The sequence below is a fragment of the Miscanthus floridulus genome, chromosome 12 (genome assembly GCF_019320115.1).
Source record: "Miscanthus floridulus cultivar M001 chromosome 12, ASM1932011v1, whole genome shotgun sequence".
NCBI lineage: Eukaryota > Viridiplantae > Streptophyta > Magnoliopsida > Poales > Poaceae > Miscanthus > Miscanthus floridulus.
In genome coordinates, this window is record NC_089591.1 from 80,371,514 (window position 1) to 80,389,852 (window position 18,339).

Genomic DNA, 18,339 nt, shown 5'->3' on the forward strand with positions numbered 1-18,339 from the left:
AATTGGGCCTTTAATGGGCCTTCTTCTTCTTCCAGGCTGAGACGCGCCTGCTGTAGCTTGTACTCGTGCCCCTCGCCTGCGCTCTGTTTCGGTGTTTCCTGTCTCCGGTGGCGACGACTGGGCGGCCACCGTTGCCGCCGCCCTACGCCAGGTGCCCTGGTCTTCCATCGCCGGGATCTTCGCCGGCGACGAGCATCCCACCAGGTACGCGCACCCCCTTCTCTTCGGTTACTACTGTGCGAAACCGAGCACCCAAACCCAAGCTATGTGTATTCGGATGTGATCTGAATCTCATCCAATTTCAAGTGTATTATGCCTGCAAACCATTTCTCGTTTTTTTCGCAAAAAAAATTGGGTGTACATGTGTACATCCATGTCCGTTACTGGGTCGCTGATGGCATTCCTGGATTATTCTCTTTCTGATGCAGGAATGCAGTGGTGGAAATTTGATGAGTTAGAGCTACGGGTCTGATACTCTGATACAATGTCACTGAAACTTCCAATTCCGCAAGGGCTTTCCTTCTTAAGAAGTGTTGGATGGTTTGAGGACCGGAAGGTTGATTCAGGTGCAAAACAGCAGTTATCCCCAACATTGAAACTCCAGACAGAGAAGGAGGCCTACAGGCCCGGTGATTCAGTCACTGTGACTATTGAAATCTGTAGCCCAGCTAGTTTGAAGGATGATGCTGGGCAGACAGTGTCGGGCGAGGATACCCCCTCGCTGTTGTTAGATGTGCTCTCCTTTGAACTTAAGGGGATTGAGAAGCTGGATAGCCAATGGTTCTCTGTTCCGAAGCCCTTACCAGGGTCTAAACAAAGGCGAGGTGATAGTCTGATTATCATGTCATTGTGTAAATGAATATTTTCCTAGCAATCTTTACTCCTATATAACAATGCCTTTTCTCATTCGCCACAAATACTTAATATGTTGATTATCTTTTCACATGTTTGATCTGCATGTGCTAGTCCTGGTAGCCTAAATGTCGTTTAGTCATCAACTCATCACTTATGCCTGTTTTTTATTCAGTGCATGTTTGCAAAACTTAATTTTTATCTTGCTCTTTGTATTTCATGGTTGGGCATTTGTCCTTTCATCCCTTAAGTTGCCCAAGTCTGTTTATTGTTACATGGAACTAATTGATTATATCCTTTTTTTTAGTTTTCTCATATTCCTCCTTTGTACTGTGATTGAAACCAGGTGAACATATGTTTCTGGATTGTTCAGCACCATCACTGGTTTCTAAAGTAATAATTGGTGCAGGGCGAACAAAAACGTGTAAGGAATACCTTGTTTTATTGTTCCTTCTGTTCAGTAGTGCACTTTAAGTTCGATAATGTTATATTCTATATCGCTTGAAACAAATGTTGGCATGATTTCTAAGATCCTGCTGCCCTAATAAATTATTTTATACTTCACTAGTTCTGCTAATTATTTAGATAGCGCTTGTTATTCTCATTGATCCATCTCTTAACATGAACTGAATATATTTATTTTTCATCATACCTTCATGTAAACCATCAAAAACATGTGAGTCTATCATTTCTATTTGTGAAGCCAAATGCTGTTCTTTCCTGCATTTGTGGGGGTAAAATGTGTAACGTCAGTCACTAAGAGAGACATGGCTGTACCGCGGAGGGGTGCTTGCCACATGCATGTTTATCGAACTGTTATTGAATGTTGGCTTCCTTTTGGCCTGTTATCTTTAGTGGACAGTGTATAGTTGCCTTCTCTTTTCATTTAGGTTCCCTTTAGAATGTAGGAAAATTTTCTGTTTGCTATGTTTTTCCTATGAAAATGAACTGATTCCTCTGAAATTCCTGTGTCCCAAAGGGCCTTCATGCTAAATTGCTAGCATAGTTAATAATAAAGACCCAAAGCACTGTCCTATCTATTTTTTACATATCTCCTTGTTTTTAGGCCTTAAAATATGTTCTTATTTCTTCAGTTGGCATTTTAGTGCTGTGTGTATCTGATGTAAATAGTTCTTACAAACTTTCTGGGCAGTGTGTGAATTTCAGCACAAACGCTTTGTAAATAATTTTGACTCTGCGAAAACCATTTATGCAGACATTGCACGTGTGGAGCTCCCAAAGATCTTACCGCCATCTTATAGGGGCATCAGTATCCGCTATTTTTATTATGTTAGGACCACATTATTTGGAAGATCAGTAGTACTGGGTAATGGAGACCAATATAAAGGTCTTGTGAATAGTGCAATTCAACTGGTGAGTGTGAAGCTTATTTTTCTGCTTTTAATTCTGACAAAAATGATACTTTTCGAATATGCATGTTGTATGCTAAAAATATGGATTTGCCGACTCGGTGACTGGCATTTAGCAAACTGTATTACTCTTCTATAGACTATTTGAGCTTGTAACTTGCATAGAAGGGTTTGTCAAGATCACCTGTTCAACATCAATAAAGGGCGTACCCAGTGCAGAGAGCTCCCGCTCTGTGCGGGGTCTGGGGAAGGGTGTCAGTGGTAAGCCTTACCCTCGCCTGTGCAATGCGAGGAGACCGCGACTCGAACCCAGGACCTTCCGGTCACAGGCGGTAAGACTCTACCGCTTGCACCAGGCCCGCCCTTTCTGTTCAACATCAATAAGGACCTGAAATTTTGTCATGGATAGAAAAAATAAGAAATGACATACAGTGCAAAATGTGAGATAGAGTAAACTAATTGTCCTACAAAACTGTAGGATTGGAACCATATCTCTTTGACTACCTGCTATTTTTTATATACAATGAGATGCATGCAAACTAACAACAATAGGTCTCGTTTCTGAAATTATTGCGTCTTTGCGGCCAGTGACAAAGCAGCTTTTTATAAGTTTGTGGTTGTGGGGCTATGGGTCCCTTCGTAAGCATCATGAACATGCCTTCTAGGGGAACGGGGGAGGTGATGAGAGTTTACATGGATAGACCTCATACTCCCACAAAATATGCAATTTTATACGGGCCCAACAAGTATTGTGTGCTGACAGTAAGATATAATAAACGATAAGCACCTCCATGTGGTTCTTATGCTGGCCTTAATCTTATGAACTTGTTCATGAATTACCATCACAGCTTAATCACTGTATTGGAAGCCACTTGATTCCACTTCAGTTATTATTTCTATCATCATTCAACATTGTACTGAATGTGTTATCTTTCTATCCACGTTTATGTAATACATCTAACTAACATTTTTCAGAGTAACTGACCAAATTCACTTGTGTTCTGCAGGAAGCTCGAGTCCCATTACAGATACGTGTTTCCCAGAAAAGCAGCAGCCTACTAAATGAAGAAGGTTAGTCATTATGCCAATTTAAGGTGCTTGCACGTCAAGTATTATCAATTATTATGTTAACGCTCTGTTGGGTTTTAAATGAATGTTATCAATTTAACTATTTGGCTATTAACTACATTGACTTAATCAGATGCTATAGGGACACTGCCATTCTCGATGGATCAGCCAGGCATATTTTGGAGGGAAAAAGATGAAGATTCAGAATGGGTTAGTTCTATTTTTCTATGAACAGATCTCAGATTTCATCACTATATTGTCGTACACATTTTGATGCATGAGTTGGCAAAATGTTATTTATTCATCACTTTGACAAAATGTTCATATGAACTGAGGTATCTTGCATTTAGATGTAGATAGTAAATTAACTAAATCATATGACTCAAAAATACACTTTTCTGTACTTAATTGCTCTTACTCTATTGCAGAGCAAAGCAAATGATAATGCTGATCTAGAAGAAGGATATGATAGTTCAAAAGATGAAGTTTCATCTGTTTCCTCATACAATCCTTCCAAAGCATATCCTGAATCCTCCCTAAGGAGCTCGTTGTCAATGCAGTCTCTGTCATCTCGGCTCTCCACGAGTGAGCCATTTTATAATCAAGTAGAACGACCCAATTTCCCATCATACAGTCCAATTCCACGATTGTCAGTGTCAGAGATTTCAGATGATCATGACGGAGGTAAAGAACTAAAGCTTAAAGTTGGATACTTAGATTTGATATGCTTTAGAATTTTGGTATTCAACTCATAAGGGGAGGGAGGGAGGGAGTATTGTGAACTTGATATCTCCCTCCCTCTGTGTTTTGCCTTCCTGACCTGAAGATTAATGATGTGGAATTGTTTCTCCTTATGCCTTCCTTTTTGAATGCGGTTAGTGTTACCAGCTATCCCTTTTCTATTAGTATGCAAAACTGCAAAGTTTTTCATATCAGCTTTTGTTGAGATTAATGTTTCTTTTAGTATTTAGCCTACCCCAACTTGTTTGGGACTTAAAGGCTTTGTTGTTGTTGTTGTTGTTGTTGTAATGTTTCTTTTAGTATATGCAAACCTGTAAAGTTTTATCCCAGCTCTTGTTGAGTGTTCCTTTGCAAATTTGAGCATGTTTTTTCATGACAGAAAAAAATGCCCATGTTAGCAGTGCATCATCCTTTGCTGCAAAGCACTTCTAACTTGTGACAATATGACCTGTACATGGTTCTTTCTCCGAAGGGGGAGAGAGGGCACAACTCTTAAGTCTCTTACACATGGCAACGTATCAGGTGCAAACCAACCAACCTGTGTAAACTTGGAAACTACCACTAGATGCTGATCCAATGGATGGGGTGAGAGGTGGGATTTTTTTGCGCTTAAGCCCCTCACCCGCCGGCCTTTTTTTTTTTTTGCGCTTATGCCCCCTCACCCCATTCATTGGATCAGCATCTAGTGGTCCTGATTGGTAGTTTCCAAGTTTGCACAGGTTGGTTGGTTTGCACCTGATATGTTGCCCTTACACATATGTTTAAATATTATATTCACTTACATGGAGGGCGTTTAACTAAATAAATGCCACAAACAGGTTTAGTTGCACCTCAAAGGAAGCTAAACATTCTGCTTCCGGACCATCCATCGAATGGGCAAAGGATTTCTCCAGATTCTGATCACTCAAAAGATGATATTGGCCTCCCCCTTACGCCGAAAAATGATCCAGCTGGATGTAAGCCATCATGTTCCTGTTCTATATGTGTTATATTTCACCAGTCTACTTCATTGTTATCATTGACCTCCTTTTTTGTTTCTTTACTTGCAGCTGAAGGCTTTACGAGAGGAAGATCTTATAATATAAGAATTGATGACCAAGTTTTGCTTCGGTTTTCACCCAAGAATTCTGACTCAACTTATTACTTTGGTGATATGGTACTAAAATTTGTTTTATTGCAGTTCTTGCTGTGTTTTGTTAGAATTGGTTATCTCAGTTCTTTCGTTGCAGATTGGTGGAGCACTTACCTTCTTTCACGGAACTGGAAAACGGAGGTGCCTCGAGGTAAAAGGTTAAGCATGTAAATTTCTGTGAAATGGAATTTCAGATTTATGGTGGGTTGGTAATTTGCAGGTAACGATAACCCTGGAAACATCAGAAACAATTAATCCTCGCGCATTACATCCTTCAAGAAGGGGCTCACCGACAATAACCAAGGTATCTTTTCATGCATTTAGGATTTAGTTTAAGTTTGAACTAAATCCTAATGATTTGGATCCTTTTTTACACAAACCAGTCCTTAGTGTTGTGAAGTATTATGATAGCATTTTCTCACATCAGGGCAAGTACCTTTTTGGCTTGAGTAATTATTTAGCTTTGAATTTCTTTACCATTGTTAACATTCCAGCAATATCAGATGCTCTAGCTTCTATGAAACAAACGTCATTTTTTATGTCAACCTTTTTACTGTTAACTTCATTAGTTGGTTATAGTGGTTCACCCTTCTCTTCTCTTTCGACTTCATGTGCAGCTGCACAGTGAGCATCATGAGGTTGTTGCGGATCTTCACCAGACAAGCTTTCTATTTTCCATTCCCATTGATGGCCCTATGTCATTTTCTACCTCAAAGGTCACTGTACAGTGGTCTCTTCGATTTGAGTTCTTCACAACTCCTGAAGGAACAGACCCAGCTAGGTATGCCTCAGTGTTAACTATTTTGTGTGCTGGGACAGTGTCTTGCTTTCATATCTTTGCTATTATTTTGCATGAATATTACTTGTTTGACTTGAGTGATCTTATTCACAGTGTGTGTCATCTGGTGCTTGGAATGTGTGAACATATTTCTTGTCTGCTGCTGATGGTTTTGAGTGCATAATTCTGGCTTCTCTCTTTTCCAGGTACGAGCACCCACTCCTTGTTGAGAAAAGGGAGAAGGGTGAATGGGTCCTCCCGGTAACTGTTTACGCGCCTCCATTGCGCAGACGAGCTACTCATGGGAGGAATGATAGGTCTGTCTTACCTCGAAATATCTTCAACTCTTAAAGCGCACTGTCGCCTGCAACCCCTAAATGCTGCCGAAGTATAGTTATTTTCGTCTGGAAAAGATATACAGATTATTCTGAGTGGTACAATTGCATCAAAAGGGTTTCCTCACTCTAAATTGTTATAGGATCTGCAATGTGATGCCTATTTTACAAAAGGCACATCAGAAATAGAGAACAAATGGAATGAGAAACTTGACTTGCACCAAGTGGATTTATTGGACCATTTGTTTCATCGATTTGTGTCCCATGAGTGCAGCAGGCATTCGCATTTGGTGTTTAAGATGTATAACTGTGACACAAGCGGCACACATCTGCGCCAGGGGCGGATGCAGTACAGGGACATGGCCCAATATTTTTTTTGATAAAAAGAAGATACTTGTATGTATATTATATATGAATGTATATTTGTAATTTGGTCATCATGTGTACATTTGAGCCCATATAGAGGAATACTATTTTCATCTTATATCAGGGCTTCACAGTCCCATAGGTGGGCTGTGAGAAGGCAAGGCAGGCACTATTTTTCTAGTCGGAGCAGTGTTTCTTTTTCAGTATGAACAGTAAAAATTTCAATCCAGCCGAACACTCTCTATGCATTCTAGTCGTCCGAACGCTGTTGCGGTCTCTGAGAATCACGCGCACACGCCTGCATCGGAGATTTCCCATTCTCTGCTCGGTCTTCGCATGCTTAATCTACGCTAGAGATCAGCATTTGGAGGGCAGATCCACTGATGTCAGAGTTCAGCATTTGGAGGCAGATCCACGGATGACAAGGAGGCAGCATCAGGTGCGAGCGTCTCGTCGGCTCACCATGTCAGGCCAGGCGAGGGCACCAAGATGGGTGCAGTGGAGGCCGAGGCGTCACCAGCTACAGAGGCCAGTCGACAGGCTCAACAGCTTGCGCTTTCCGCAACCGACATTCCTTTACACGGGATTCATCATCAAAAGAAGATTTGTCTATAACTAGTATGGCATCGATGACACATCTATGATTCTATACCATCTCAAAACCTGCTAGTTTACCAACACCATCGCCCCTCCTGTCGTATGGTTAGGATGAATTACATGTCGGTCACTCAGTCAGCACCCAACAGTCAGCAGATCGCGTTCGCTTCAGCTAAGCATGAGAAGACACAGCTGGATGTAAAGCAGGCCTGCCGTATCTGCTGCTTGTGTTCAGATGCAAAGAGCTCCTAGGTCTGGCGCAACTGCAGACTCCTTGACCTTGGCAGGTGCTGCTTCCGCTTGTTCTTTCTTCTTTTGCTTCTTTCCTTTCTGGCCTTTCCCTTGCCCGCCTTTGGCCCTGATGAGTTTATCAAGCACATTTAAAGCACTTCATTTCATGTCTATGTGTAACCAACTAATAAAAACCAAGGTGCTACCAATACAAAGAACAGATGTAACAATCAGTGTATATGTGATATGTTGTTTTTTTTATTCATAGAGAACATATTGCCAACCAGTAGAACAACTCCGTGATGTGGTAAAAAATCTCAGGTATAGGCGTATAGCATAGCATATGACAAAAGACTATGTAAACATTGAAGGGTTATACCTTGGAGGCTCTCTTGATGATGACGATGCTGTGGCTAGACTACAAGACGCCTTGTGCTTCCTTGCTGATCCACAGGAGCAACAATCCTTGGTTTTCGACTTCTCCTGTATGACAAGAAGAATATATATTTCCCATTTGTTGCTTTCAGGATAATGAAGCCACAAGACAGTTACCTTCTTAGATTGCACATCTGATTTTTTTGGTTTCTCGACAGTTTCATCTTTGCTGGAACAACTTGCTTCATCCTTGTGCTCAATCATGTTGTTCTCCTCTTGCCATTTGATAAGTTCATCTCCTATGAAATAATAGACTTTGACCATATACAGAGAAAAATATGCAAAAAAAAAAGGTGTTCCAATCGTTTTCGACAAAAAATATGTACAGAAAATAAATTCAAGTTGTGATCATTTTAGAGAGCTGAACCTTAATTAACAAGGATGAGAAAATTAAACAGAAACCAACCCAATAGTCAATGCCCTAGCTTCCCTAAACATCTAGACATACTTCCCAAAATCAGTCTAATAGCAACTAAAAGAATTAAACAGACATTTTCGCTGAGATCGACAGAAATTCCATATGATCAGAAATCTATTGTCCATGGGGCTACTGTCTCGGATATTAAACCCCTTTGGCCATTACAAACACTAATTGAGGTGCAGCCCGGCAACAAAACCAGTCCTACCAAATATCTATTCAAGCTTCTTCTCAATGATAATCTTCACGATGACCAAAAAATGGTAAATCTGTTAATTAATATGCATGCAACCAGAACAGCTTGTATATAGAAACTGAACTACCTACCAATCATACCCTTTTGACAAATTCATGAGTGAGTGAGGCATACCCAAGATAGAAAGCAAAGAAGTAAATTGTTTGGGATGACAACATATGTCAGCGAATTTCATATTTGTAACAACTGCTGAATGTATGTCAGTGGTGCAAATATGCCCTTGAATCATACCACGGATAGGTCTCACTACAATCTGTTCAGCCAAGGAATTTTCTTGCACCAACATCCGTATTTTGGCAAAAATACTACTGGAACAAGATCATACTCATACAACTACATTTATAGTGCCTCAGGAGTCAAGATAGTTTGCGATACTTACCATTACATGCATAGTCCATATAAGGGTCTACCTCCGCACCATCAGTACTGACTGCAAGTCGCTCCGCTATCATGTACTCAATGGCAGCATCAACATCACCGTCCATTTCTCCCAGAACCTGTATGATAATAGCAAATTTCACACTAGAAGAAAAAATGGCTACTAACAAGGAATCTAAAGTAAATACACAACTGAGCTGCAAAATTGTGATCGATCATATAGTTCATACATGCTTAGCTATGGCAACGTCAGAACATCCAGTTCCAGCCATGACCAATTTAACTGATGTGTGGTCATAGGTTGATCTGTGTGAAGATTTCTTCACCTCCTTTGCTTTTGTTTTAGCGTTACTGTTTGTGTTGGATATATTGGCATCAGTCTGTAACTCAATAACCAAAGGAAATAGGCCAAAGTAAGTGGCAGTATTGTCAATGTTCCCTCAAGACTATTTTTCAGAGCTCTTCCAGGACACAAACAGAACTGAACCATTTACAAATCACACAACAAAAAACCTTGATGACAACTGGCATTGCAGGACCTTGACATGGATCTTCTCTCAGCCTGACACTGTTGTAGTGCTCACCATGATGATAAGACCTGCATTGGCATCAAATTAGATTTACGTTACCATCATTCAACCTGTACAAACAGTTGAAGGATACTTTAACTTACAAGTGAACCATGTTAGTAGCTTCACAGCCAGAAAAGTTGTTTATGTACCAACGTGGTGAGTTAAGCTGCAAATCAAATAGTAGATCAGAAACGCACAGCTGCTAATTAATACTTGCAATATGCCATCGATGATAACTAGAACTGCAGAGCATCCCAGTGATATTAGAAACATAATCCATACAAGACATGATATTCTCGAATGCATGAAGTGTGCTACATATAAATCAAATAAACCAAAATTCTATTTCTAGGCTTGCATCGCTAACCCACCATGTGAATGCATATGTTTCTTCTTGTCAGCAGAGAAGCGGCTTGCAGCTCCATGTGGCCAGCCCAAGTCCCATCCTTTAGCATAGAGTCACAGTATTCCTCAAACGGAACTTCATCCTCAATAAATGGCTCAAACTCCTCGCGGTGTTTCTGCAGATGCGCACAACAAGGATTAGAAAGCATAAATAGTCCAACCCTTGCATGTACCACCAGCAATTTATCATGGTCAATTAAAATCTAAAACGCTTCTAAAGCTCCCCTCTAGTTCATGACATCACGAGTACAATTATAGTTCGCCAATTACAAAAGGTTATCCCACATACCACAATGTATTCCACAACCATAGCTCGGTACTTCATGTGCTGTTCCTCATTGCCCTCAAGCTGGTCACCCATTGCCCTGCATACTACAATGAGTAGTCATATAACTCAAAAGGGCGCATAACTCAAAGGGTGCTCCAGCATTTTGTTCAAAATCTCTTAAAACGTATTTTTAACACTTCTCTCCTGCTTAATAATAATTGAAAAGGCAGAGCTCCTGCCATTTGCTTTTTTTAAAAAAAAAAGTATTTTGTTCAAAATCAGTTAGTTTCTTCTTCTTGTGAGGATAAGGACATGCACAGTAGAATCGAAAAGAAGGCAGTCCTACTACTAAACCTGAAGAAGCAGTTGCCATCTGCCGTGACTTCGACTATCTTCAGCCCAAGGGAGTCCAGCTGCGCCCTGAACTGCGCCATGTCACCCTTCTTACCAAGCTTCTTCTCCTGCGAGGGAACCGAGACCGAGAAAATGAAGTCAGACACTCCTGCCCCCGGAGAGGATCCAAGCGCGGAGGTTGCGTCAATGGAGCATAGCTCGCTACCGCGTCGCGCTTCGGTGGCTTGCGGAGTTTGGTCGCCGCCGCCGCCGCTTTCTTCTTCTTCTGAACCATCGTGCTGCCTTCCGGTGGAGTTCCCTCAGGAATTGCACGGGCGGCGGCCGACGGCGAGGTGGGAGCACAGTTACGGAATTCCGCCGGAGCCTGGGGAGAGATCGGACGGGTGTGCAGGGAGAGATCAGGCTGGGCCTGGACGAGTACGGCTCCGTTACATCGATGGGCTTAACGGGCCCGGTTTCTAGCCCATCACTTTTTGCTGGGCCGTGCGAACCGACGCATGGTCGCGTTCAGGAGTTGGTGCCGCGCACTGCAGCCGTGCTCCTCCGACGTGACGTGAGTAACGTGACAGTCGCGTTCTCGAGTTTTTTTTTTTTTTTTGAGGATTCGTGACCTTTTTGAGTTCGTCTTGACTGTCCGAAAAACATATTATTTTTCAAATTCAAATGCTTTTGAGACGAATATCATGATCGTGTACCGCACCATATTGGAGTTGGAGTACGATTACATCGTGTTACAGGCTCACAGCATGAACCTAGTACGGAATACGTGCCAACTTCAGTACACCCAGCGACGTGTCCTATTCCATCTACTGTCACGTGTCCGACCACAACTTCACGGCCTGACTGCGGCTGTTTGGTTGCCCACCGCCGTCCGCCACGCCACACCTGCGGCAGCCACGGAGAGCTAGGCTGGGGTTTGGTTCCGTGCCGAGTGCGCCACGCCACAGACTGCGGCTGCCATCAATTCTGCGGCTAGTGTTTGGTTTCGGTCAAAGGTGTGGCTGCCACCGCTGCTCCCAGCACAAAAACACGCCACAGCTTCGGCGGCGCCACACCTAGCGAGGCATGCTACGGCGGCAAACCAAACAGCCCAAAAACCCGCCGGGCACCGGCCTTCCCGGCACGTCCAATCCAAAGCAAAGCAACGCAAGTCGTTCGCACAACAACGCACGTACAGAACCCCTAGTAAGTAACTCGACACGACCCTCGGCGTCGCAAGTCTCCGGCGACACGCGCCCATGGCGGGCGGCGTCGGCCGCGGCATCGTCGCGCTGGCCCTGTCCATCCTCCTCCTCTGCTTCGCGTCGGCGTCGGCCGCCGCCGCGGCGCCCGGCGGCGACGCGGTGGGCGGCATGGCGATTGCGCGGACGGAGGCGCAGGTGCGGGCAATGTACGACCAGTGGATGGCGTGGCACGGCAAGGCGGCGTCGAACGTGCTCGGCGAGCACGACCGCCGGTTCCGCGCGTTCTGGGATAACCTCCGGTTCGTGCACGCGCACAACGCCCGCGCCGGCGCGCGCGGGTACCGCCTCGGGATGAACCGCTTCGCTGACCTCACCAACGCCGAGTTCCGCGCCGCGTACCTCAGCGCCGGCGCGCGCAACGCCACCGCCGCCGCCGCCGCCGCCGCCACCACCGGGGAGAGGTACCGCTACGACGGCGTCGAGGCGCTGCCGGAGTCCGTGGACTGGAGGCAGAAGGGCGCCGTCGCTCCCGTCAAGAACCAGGGCCAATGCGGTAAGGATCACATCACCTCACACTAGTTGCTTAGCTTAGCATAGCAGTACGTTTCCTTTTTCCTCTCGATCTTTGCATCGCATTGCAATTGCTTACGGCTCCGAGCGATGCGTTTTACATGGTGAGCAGGTAGCTGCTGGGCGTTCTCGGCGGTGGGCGCGGTGGAAGGGATCAACCAGATCGTGACCGGCGAGCTGGTGACGCTGTCGGAGCAGGAGCTGGTGGACTGCTCCAAGAACGGACAGAACGGCGGGTGCAACGGCGGCATGATGGACGACGCGTTCGCCTTCATCGTCGGCAACGGCGGCATCGACACTGACAAGGACTACCCCTACACCGCCCGGGACGGCAAGTGCGACGTCGCCAAGAGGAGCCGCCACGTCGTGTCCATCGACGGCTTCAAGGACGTGCCCCGCAACGACGAGAAGTCGCTGCAGAAGGCTGTCGCGCACCAGCCCGTCGCCGTCTCCATGGAGGCCGGCGGCCGCGAGTTCCAGCTCTACGAGTCGGTAAGTCAACTAGCTACTGCTGTGCCCTAGGTCAACGTCTTTCTTTTTCTTCCAAACACTGACGACGGCGCAACAACCATGGCTGGCATGCAGGGCGTGTTCACCGGCAGGTGCGGCACGTCGCTCGACCACGGCGTAGTGGCGGTGGGGTACGGCACGGAAGAGGACGGCGGGCGGGACTACTGGCTGGTGCGCAACTCGTGGGGCGCCGACTGGGGCGAGGGCGGCTACATCCGGATGGAGCGCAACGTGCGCTCGCGCGCTGGCAAGTGCGGCATCGCCATGGAGGCGTCCTACCCCGTGAAGAGCGGGACGAACCCGGACCCGTCCCCCTCGCCGCCGACGCCGCCGTCCCCGGTGGCCTGCGACCGCCACAGCTCCTGCCCGGCGGGGAACACCTGCTGCTGCACGTACGGCGTCCGGAACGTCTGCTTCGTCTGGGGCTGCTGCGCCGCCGACGGTGCCACCTGCTGCAAGGACCGCGCCACCTGCTGCCCCGCCGATCACCCCGTCTGCGACGCCAGGACCCGCACCTGCGCCAAGAGCAGGGGCAGCACGGACACCGTGGAGGCCATGATCCGGTTCCCGGCCACGCGACACGCCGGATCGCTCATCGCAGAAGAGCTAGTTGATTCTGTTTTCGCGATTTAGTTTAGCCGTTGCTTACACGTTTTTTTTATAAATAGGTAGCGTAAACATGCGTTGATAACTAATAATTTATACTAAAAACATATAAATCGTACGATAAAATAATAATACTGTTAAATTAAATATCAACGTTAAAATGATATTTAATTCAAAAAAAACAAAGTTTATAAATTTAGCACAATCACGGAATGTGCGGCGTCGTAGGCTCACAAACTCTAGAGCTTCCAGAGATTGGGTCACATCCAAACTAGATCCTCAGAACCCTACATCTTTTCCTGGACGGGCTTCACTTTGGATGCGCCGGTAGCAATATCAACGATCTTCAGTCGATGGACCAAGTCGTATGGACCCCATACGATGGCTCAGACATGTAGATTTTGTTCTTCTTGTACTTAAATACACTTGTTCCACTGAAACTTTTCATTAAAATATTTAGACACGAACAGTGTCTGATCACCGATGTCCCTCACCCTGAACCACTCCGGCGTACGATCGTGAAGGTTGCACTTATAGATCGCGCTGTTGTAGGTGAAGCTATGTGTCTCGTGGAACATGCTCACCATGGCACCCACAATGTGCAGCTCACCGTTTGATTTCAGGTAGCTACGGTGGCAGAGCCCTGCAGGTGGCGACAGCGATGGCAGCAGCGTCGCGGTTGGAGTAGCGCCGGCGGCGTTCCGCGTTGCTGCTGCAGACGAAGATTTCTCCAGTGCAGTCGATCGCCAAAAACTTGTCTTGGTAGTGGATGATGGATCCCACGAAGAACTCCAGTTTGGTGTCGAGCAGCGTCCATGCGCTGTCGACTCCAACCAGGCAGAACGCGACCTCCATGGAGCACCCAAGCATGGCCATAGCCACACACTCGTGGCCGCGCGGCGTCAGGCGGCGCCGAGAGCACGATCTCACGGAAGAACACGTCCATCATGTCTTCTAGCTTGATGGCTCTGCTTGCGGCATCCGCGTCCCCGTAGCCGTTGGTGGGATGAAGGACCTACCGACTGTAGACCCTAGACACGCGTTTCGATGAGGACATCGCCGCGACGTGTTCGCCTGCTGGTGGGAGCTCAACGCGGGGGGCACAGGCACCGGCGGATAGATTCAGCAGCATCACGTACGTCGCCTCATCCATAAGCGCCAGCCACCCACACGAGGAGCCGCACGTCACCTTGTCGCGCACGTCAGGCGACGTCTTGGACAAGACCTTCTTCTCTGAAACACAGTAGAAGCCGATGCGGTCTGAGTTAGAGTCGAACTGGAGCAGCAGGAGCGGCCCGAAGGTCGCGAACGGGACGGCGACGCACCATGGGGAGCAAGCGGATCGGAAGGACGCCACGTCATGGCCTGACGCGAGACGCTGTCCAATGGACTCAAGGAGATCCTCTGACAGGTCGGATCTCCAGTCAGGAAGAGTTAGGGACCTTCTCTTGGAATTGGGAGGCTGAACCATGGAAGATAGATGACATCAACTATGGTTTAAGCAAGAAACAGCAAGGGTGATGGAACATATAAGCATGAAACCAAATGAAAGATCCTTTTTTGCAAATGCAAAGAGGTGGAAGTAATTAAATGTAGGCAGATTTGGCAAGGTTCTCAGAAATGCAAAGATGTTCCTTTTGTCTTAATTTTCTTTTCTTCTGTGTTAATTCTCTTTCCTTTTGCTCGTTGCCATGTATTCTGGTGCATGCAAACATGCAATGTGTATATGGATAGCACAATAATTTTCTACTTTCTATTTTGTCGTGATTCCTCTATCACATGACAGACAATATTCAATCAAGGAGAATGGCACATTTCCTATTTTAGCCATATCAAAAAGATGTCGTGGGATCGTATGCGTGGGCAGACGGACAAACTAAAACAAATATCGTACCAAAAAATATCCACACTTTGTTCTTTGAGAGAATTATTTATTTGGCACTAAAACAAACCAGTGTTTCGTATTTGGCACTCAAAAATTTGAACTTTCTTATCTGGTATCAAGTTGAAATTTCCTTTCGTAAATGGCACTGCCGTCCATTTAGGGCAGTAATGGTGTCAAGTGACCGGCAAAAAGACATAAATACCCTTGTTTACAGCAGAAACCCACGATGCTAAATAGAGAAGTTCAAGTATTTTGTACGGTGCCAAATAGAGAAGTAAGTATTTTCGTATGGACGATATTGGCCTCAACTACTTCCCTCATCCTAGTCACTGACGTGTAGGCTCCACGCGTGCTCATCATCAACAGCAGCCTCTTCAACCCGACGCCGTCGCTGGCGTCCATGGTGGTGCACCGCAACAAGATGCGGGAGGACGTCAAGTCGTTCAACCTTGGCGGCATGGGGTGCAGCGCGGGGCTCATCATCGTGGACCTCGCCAGGGACATGCTGCAGGCGAACCCCGGGGTGCTACGCCGTCATGGTGAGCACCGAGAACATCACGCTCAACTGGTACTTCGGCAACGACCGCTCCATGCTGCTATCCAACTGCATCTTCCGCATGGGCGGCGCCGTCGCGCTGCTGTCCAACCGTCACGCCGACGCCGGGCGCCCCAAGTACCGGCTGCTGCACACGGTGCGCACCCACAAAGGCGTCGTGGACGAGTGCTACGGCTACGTGTACCAGCGCGAGGACGACACAGGCCGCGTCGGTGTGTCGCTGGCGCGCGAGCTCATGGTCGTCGCCGGGGACGCACTCAAGACGAACATCACCACCCTAGGCCTGCTGGTGCTCCCGCTGTCAAAGCAGCTCAAGTTCCTCAGGTCCCTCGTGCTCCGTCGCATCCTCCGCTCCCGCAGCGTCCGTACGTACATCCCGGACTTGCCGACGACCAGGAACAGCAGGCTCCCCAGTAGCTGAGGCACCTACACGCTCGACTGCCATGGCCGAGAAGGTAGCCGCGCCATGGCTAGCGAGCACGTGTGAGCAGGCCGCCACGCTGCTGCCGGGCAAGCGCGTGAGCGAGCTGCCGAGCTGCCGCCGGTCTCGCGCTTAAGGGCCAGGACGGCCTTGCCGGCAACCGGAGCTGGCGCAGGCGGCGGCTATGTCCAGGCAACACACGCCTCCGTCGTCGATTCGCTCATCCTCCGTGTGTTGCCTAGACACGCGCCTACGCACCCAAACCCACACCCTTGGCCGCACAGCAGCCTACCGAGATACCGCCGGTGCTACCGTGCTGCTCTCCCTCTCGCTCGCGGTTATACCTTTGCTCGTCGAGTTCTCCTAATCCAAAAGCAACGGCGGCACCACCAGCAGGTTTCCCTTCCCTCATTCCGGTACTTACGCCACCCACCATCCACCTAGCAGCTCAAGAGGGCGACGCATAGGCGCACAACGGAGTGGGCATCGATCTGGGCGGTGCTTCAGCGTGGAGGTGGGCCCATCTCTTTGATGACCGGTGATTTCGCCCACACAGCCTTCACCGGCACACAGGGCGAAGCAGCGCCAAGAAGTTGGGGTTGGGCACTTAGAACCAATTACATTAGATTACTAATGGGTAGCCCACTCCACTGAATTGGTTTTTTTGCTCCTAATGAAGACATCTATGTCTATATGCTCAAGATTGATAACGTGACGTGTCTGATTAGATTTCTAAATATTTTGTGCTATCGCATTCTGACAAGTTTTTTTAGGGTCCAGTAGTTCCTGTTGTCATTTAGTTTGTGTTGTCTTGCGATTGTCAGAATGTCTCTATCTCATTCTTTGTATATGGTGACGATCCTGATCGATGATTATATAATAGAATGATGATGATCCTGATGACCATATATGTCAATGTCTGTATGTGCTCAAGATCAATGCATATAACAGAATGTCTGTATGTGCTCAAGATCGATGCATATAACAGAATGATGGCATCGTCGCGGCGGTTGGACAGTAGCACGGCGGCGCCGCCCATGCGGAAGATGCAGTTGGACAGTAGCATGGAGCGGTCGTTGCCGAAGTACCAGTTGAGCGTGATGTTCTCGGTGCTCACCACGACGACGTAGCACCCCGGGGTTCGCCTGCAGCATCTCAATCCGCTAATTAGTTGATGGGTACACACGTACGGAAACTGCTGGTGGCTGCAGTTGACGATGAGCTCGTGTGGGGCCTACACGTCAGTGACTAGGATGAGGGAAGTAGTTGAGGCCAATATCGTCCATACGAAAATACTTGAACTTTCCTATTTGGCACCATACGAAAATACTTGAACTTCCCTATTTGGCACCGTGGGTTTCTGCTGTAAACAAGGGTATTTATGTCTTTTTGCCGGTCACTTGACACCGTTACTGCCCTAAATGGACGGCAGTGCCATTTACGAAAGAAAATTTCAACTTGATGCCAGATAAGAAAGTTCAAATTTTCGAGTGCCAAATACGAAACACTGGTTTGTTTCAGTGCCAAATAAATAATTCTCTCTTGTTGTTTTTAGTTGTAGGAGATATATAAAATATATACTCTAGGATTTTTTGTACTACTTATTAAGCACTTGTACAATGTTTTGGATTTTCTAGATTAATAAGTTTTGTTATGCACTTAGATATATACTATGTCTAGATACATAGTAAAAATAATATATCTAGAAAAGCCAAAACGTCTAGTAATTTTGAATGATTTACTACTATACGTTGCAGTATTTTTCATGTTTGGATATGGCTCCAAACAATGCTAATCCCTCCTGCATTTTAAATAGGTATATTACAGTACTCTTACTTACCATTTCTTTGTATTTTTTTTAAAAATTGTGCACCACAATTGTGTCAGCCGTGGCAACCGGTGAGATGTTTTTGTACGCATCACAAAGTCTGTGCCTATCATCTACGAGACTGCAACGCAGATGCCTCGTGAGCCAATTGTATTCCTTTGCTTTGGCACACATCCACATGAACACAATAGCAGAAGTGACCATCAAGGGGCCCACAAGTCCA

The 18,339-nt window shown here is 46.5% G+C and overlaps 3 protein-coding genes across 7 annotated transcripts; 2 read left to right on the forward strand and 1 right to left on the reverse strand.

The window, feature by feature from the left end:
• The first annotated feature begins 51 nt into the window (after window positions 1-51).
• On the forward strand, window positions 52-6,713 carry LOC136497921 (uncharacterized). Of its 2 annotated transcripts, none has more exons than XM_066493823.1 (13): window positions 52-204; window positions 429-824; window positions 1,199-1,276; window positions 2,069-2,226; window positions 3,230-3,293; window positions 3,433-3,500; window positions 3,719-3,974; window positions 4,850-4,987; window positions 5,081-5,187; window positions 5,261-5,314; window positions 5,384-5,467; window positions 5,781-5,944; window positions 6,148-6,713. In XM_066493823.1, the coding sequence occupies exons 2-13, from the start codon at window positions 485-487 to the stop codon at window positions 6,290-6,292; spliced, it is 1,656 nt and encodes a 551-aa protein (XP_066349920.1). In that variant the 5' UTR covers window positions 52-204; window positions 429-484; the 3' UTR covers window positions 6,293-6,713. The 2 variants fall into 2 exon arrangements, with proteins under 2 accessions (XP_066349920.1, XP_066349919.1); XM_066493822.1 differs by having other exon boundaries at window positions 53-204; window positions 3,424-3,500.
• A 102-nt stretch (window positions 6,714-6,815) lies between these two features.
• LOC136497922 (OVARIAN TUMOR DOMAIN-containing deubiquitinating enzyme 7-like) lies at window positions 6,816-10,954 on the reverse strand. Of its 4 annotated transcripts, none has more exons than XM_066493825.1 (11): window positions 10,762-10,954; window positions 10,557-10,663; window positions 10,224-10,299; window positions 9,901-10,050; window positions 9,631-9,695; window positions 9,471-9,555; window positions 9,188-9,337; window positions 8,959-9,076; window positions 8,023-8,144; window positions 7,850-7,953; window positions 6,816-7,597 (listed from the first exon to the last, which is right to left on the reverse strand). In XM_066493825.1, the coding sequence occupies exons 1-11, from the start codon at window positions 10,828-10,830 to the stop codon at window positions 7,471-7,473; spliced, it is 1,173 nt and encodes a 390-aa protein (XP_066349922.1). In that variant the 5' UTR covers window positions 10,831-10,954; the 3' UTR covers window positions 6,816-7,470. The 4 variants fall into 4 exon arrangements, with proteins under 4 accessions (XP_066349922.1, XP_066349921.1, XP_066349923.1 ...); XM_066493824.1 differs by having other exon boundaries at window positions 8,023-8,159; XM_066493826.1 differs by having other exon boundaries at window positions 8,023-8,159; window positions 10,224-10,306; window positions 10,762-10,899.
• Window positions 10,955-11,944: 990 nt separating this feature from the next.
• On the forward strand, window positions 11,945-13,453 carry LOC136496235 (cysteine protease 1-like). Its single transcript, XM_066491910.1, has 3 exons — window positions 11,945-12,293; window positions 12,423-12,802; window positions 12,896-13,453. Exons 1-3 carry the CDS (start codon window positions 11,945-11,947, stop codon window positions 13,451-13,453), a joined length of 1,287 nt encoding a protein of 428 aa, XP_066348007.1.
• Window positions 13,454-18,339: the final 4,886 nt, after the last annotated feature.

What these genes read in the sequence shown, in the direction of transcription:
- LOC136497921 (XM_066493822.1), top strand. Translation starts at nt 485, where the DNA reads ATGTCACTGAAACTTCCAATTCCGCAAGGGCTTTCCTTCTTAAGAAGT. An exon ending in AAGATGAAGATTCAGAATGG is followed by an intron (nt 3,501 to 3,718) that starts GTTAGTTCTATT and finishes ACTCTATTGCAG; the next exon opens with AGCAAAGCAAATGATAATGC. An exon ending in GAAAAATGATCCAGCTGGAT is followed by an intron (nt 4,988 to 5,080) that starts GTAAGCCATCAT and finishes CTTTACTTGCAG; the next exon opens with CTGAAGGCTTTACGAGAGGA.
- LOC136497922 (XM_066493824.1), bottom strand. Translation starts at nt 10,830, where the DNA reads ATGGTTCAGAAGAAGAAGAAAGCGGCGGCGGCGGCGACCAAACTCCGC. An exon ending in CAATGCCAGTTGTCATCAAG is followed by an intron (nt 9,338 to 9,470) that starts GTTTTTTGTTGT and finishes ATTGAGTTACAG; the next exon opens with ACTGATGCCAATATATCCAA. An exon ending in TCATCAAGAGAGCCTCCAAG is followed by an intron (nt 7,598 to 7,849) that starts GTATAACCCTTC and finishes TAAACTCATCAG; the next exon opens with GGCCAAAGGCGGGCAAGGGA.
- LOC136496235 (XM_066491910.1), top strand. Translation starts at nt 11,945, where the DNA reads ATGTACGACCAGTGGATGGCGTGGCACGGCAAGGCGGCGTCGAACGTG. An exon ending in CAAGAACCAGGGCCAATGCG is followed by an intron (nt 12,294 to 12,422) that starts GTAAGGATCACA and finishes CATGGTGAGCAG; the next exon opens with GTAGCTGCTGGGCGTTCTCG. An exon ending in AGTTCCAGCTCTACGAGTCG is followed by an intron (nt 12,803 to 12,895) that starts GTAAGTCAACTA and finishes GCTGGCATGCAG; the next exon opens with GGCGTGTTCACCGGCAGGTG.